Genomic DNA, 2,157 nt, shown 5'->3' with positions numbered 1-2,157 from the left:
ATGAAAACACATCCTTTCCAAAACCCACAATTATATATCATGATGAGAACTCATTTATTAAAACGTCCCTTTATTCATAGAACCAAAGTCCAATACTTACCCAAAAGTGAATGAAATTAAATACCCAAAACATAAACAAGGTTCAATACTCAAACTATAAATAATGGAAAACACTTCATACCCAATGGCCCCAATGTGATCCATTGTTTGCTATTCATTGTTCAAGGTCCCTAATGATCCCAGTTACACTCATTCACTAAAAATTACATCATGTGGCAAATGACTAGTATCCGGCTGTGACACCCCATACTCCACATTTGCATATAACATATATTTCATATAAAAGAAAATACAAATTACACCACATTGGTCCCATTAGTATAAGGTTTCTATATATACAGAATCTATAACTAAAAAATTCCAAAATAATAACCTTGTACTATCACATGTATGTCTACATGTATCTTCAAAATAAACATAATGATCTTCAAAACATAGCAGATAAGCATATAAGGAAAATAATCATATTTTCTCCTTCCCCTTAACATCCCGTAACCCTGTTGGTCTGCAATGCATATTTAAAACACAAAATAAGGTTTAGACCGGAAGGTATAGTGAGATAACCCTTTCTTTGGAATTACAGGGTGAAGATCATCAAAACTTTAAAATCATCTATTCACATATACAAATTTATACACTCCCCGAAATCTGCATTAATTATAAAATACAGAGATGAAAAACTCCTCTAGCTCAACTGGTCAGAGCTCCCCGACTCTTAAGTGTTAACAAGAGGTGATTGGTTGGGGAACATTTGTAGTATTCTGTGTAAAAGTTRTTACAAAGAAGAAGAAGACAGCCACTATAAATACAAATTTACAATGATCTAAATATGGAAAACAACTATGAATGGTTGTCAATTGGAGAGAAATGGAAACTGGATATTTGCTCTCCTAAATTAATGGGGAAATGATGCTAAGCCACCAATCTTGCAGATCCCACAAAATTATTTTCCAACCTTCCTTTTAACACTCCCCCTCAAGTTGAATAGTAGGATTTCCAAAATTCAACTTGCCCAGACACTCGTGCAAGGTTCTTTTATTAACAGCTTTTGTCAACATATCGGTAAGTTGGTCTTTTGATCGAACAAACGGAAGTGTGATGATCTCTGCTTCCAATTTTTCTTTGATGAAGTGTCGATCAACTTTTATATGCTTTGTTCGATCATGTTGTACTGGATTTTCTGAAATTTGAATGGCTGCCTCATTATCACTCATAATTTTGCTAGTTTCTTGTGGTGGATATCCTATCTCGGTTAGGAGCCTTCGTACTCATAGCACTTCAGTTATCCCCCTTGCAATTCCCCGGAACTCAGCTTGTACACTTGAAAGGGCCACCACCTTTTGTTTCTTGCTTCTCCACGTAACTAGATTTCCACCAACTAAGGTAAAGTATCCTGCGATGGATCTTCGGTTGCCTTTATCCCCTGCCCAATCTGCATCGGTATACAGTTGAGTTTCAAGATGCCCGTTTGGTTTGAACAAGACTCCATGCCCTGCCGTGCCCTTTATATATCTTATAATTCTTAAGACTGCTTCCATGTGAGCCTTTTGGGGTTGATGCATAAACTGACTTACCACTCCTATAGCATATGCTATATCGGGTCGGGTGTGTGAGAGATATATCAATTTTCCTACCATTTGTTGGTATATTCCTTTGTCGGCAAGGTCTGCTTTTTCCTCCATATAAAGTTTTTGATTCACAATCATCAGAGTGTCTGCTGGTTTGCAATCAACCATACCGGTTCCGGCTAGTAAATCGAGGACATACTTCTTTTGGTCCATGAAAATCCCCTGTTCTGATCTTAGAATTTCAATCCCAATGAAATATTTGAGTCTCCCTAGATCTTTCATTTCAAATTCTGTGAACAAGTTCTTCCTCAGTTTGATTATTTCTTCTCTGTCATCTCATGTAATAATCATATCATCGACATAGATTATTAGGCAGGTTATGAGATTGCCTCTTCATTTACGAAACAAAGTATGATCTGAATTACTTTGTTTAAACCCGTAGTTTTTCATGGCTAAGGTGAACTTCCCAAACCATGCTCTAGGGGAATGTTTTAACCCATAGAGAGATTTTTTCAGGAGGCACACTTCT

General features: G+C 36.6%; 1 protein-coding gene across 1 annotated transcript; it reads right to left on the bottom strand.

Moving 5' to 3' along the window:
* Nucleotides 1-1,328: 1,328 nt before the first annotated feature.
* On the bottom strand, nucleotides 1,329-1,910 carry LOC112502379 (uncharacterized mitochondrial protein AtMg00810-like). The gene has a single exon (XM_025106270.1). It carries the CDS (start codon nucleotides 1,908-1,910, stop codon nucleotides 1,329-1,331), a length of 582 nt encoding a protein of 193 aa, XP_024962038.1.
* Between the last annotated feature and the right edge of the window lie 247 nt (nucleotides 1,911-2,157).

Source organism: Cynara cardunculus, unplaced genomic scaffold (genome assembly GCF_001531365.2).
Source record: "Cynara cardunculus var. scolymus isolate 2C unplaced genomic scaffold, CcrdV1 Un_Scaffold_1321, whole genome shotgun sequence".
Classification (NCBI taxonomy): domain Eukaryota; kingdom Viridiplantae; phylum Streptophyta; class Magnoliopsida; order Asterales; family Asteraceae; genus Cynara; species Cynara cardunculus.
This window is presented reverse-complemented; position numbering and strand designations above follow the sequence as displayed.

Excerpts from the sequence above, each read along its gene's own strand:
- LOC112502379 (XM_025106270.1), bottom strand. The coding sequence starts at position 1,910 with ATGAAAGATCTAGGGAGACTCAAATATTTCATTGGGATTGAAATTCTA.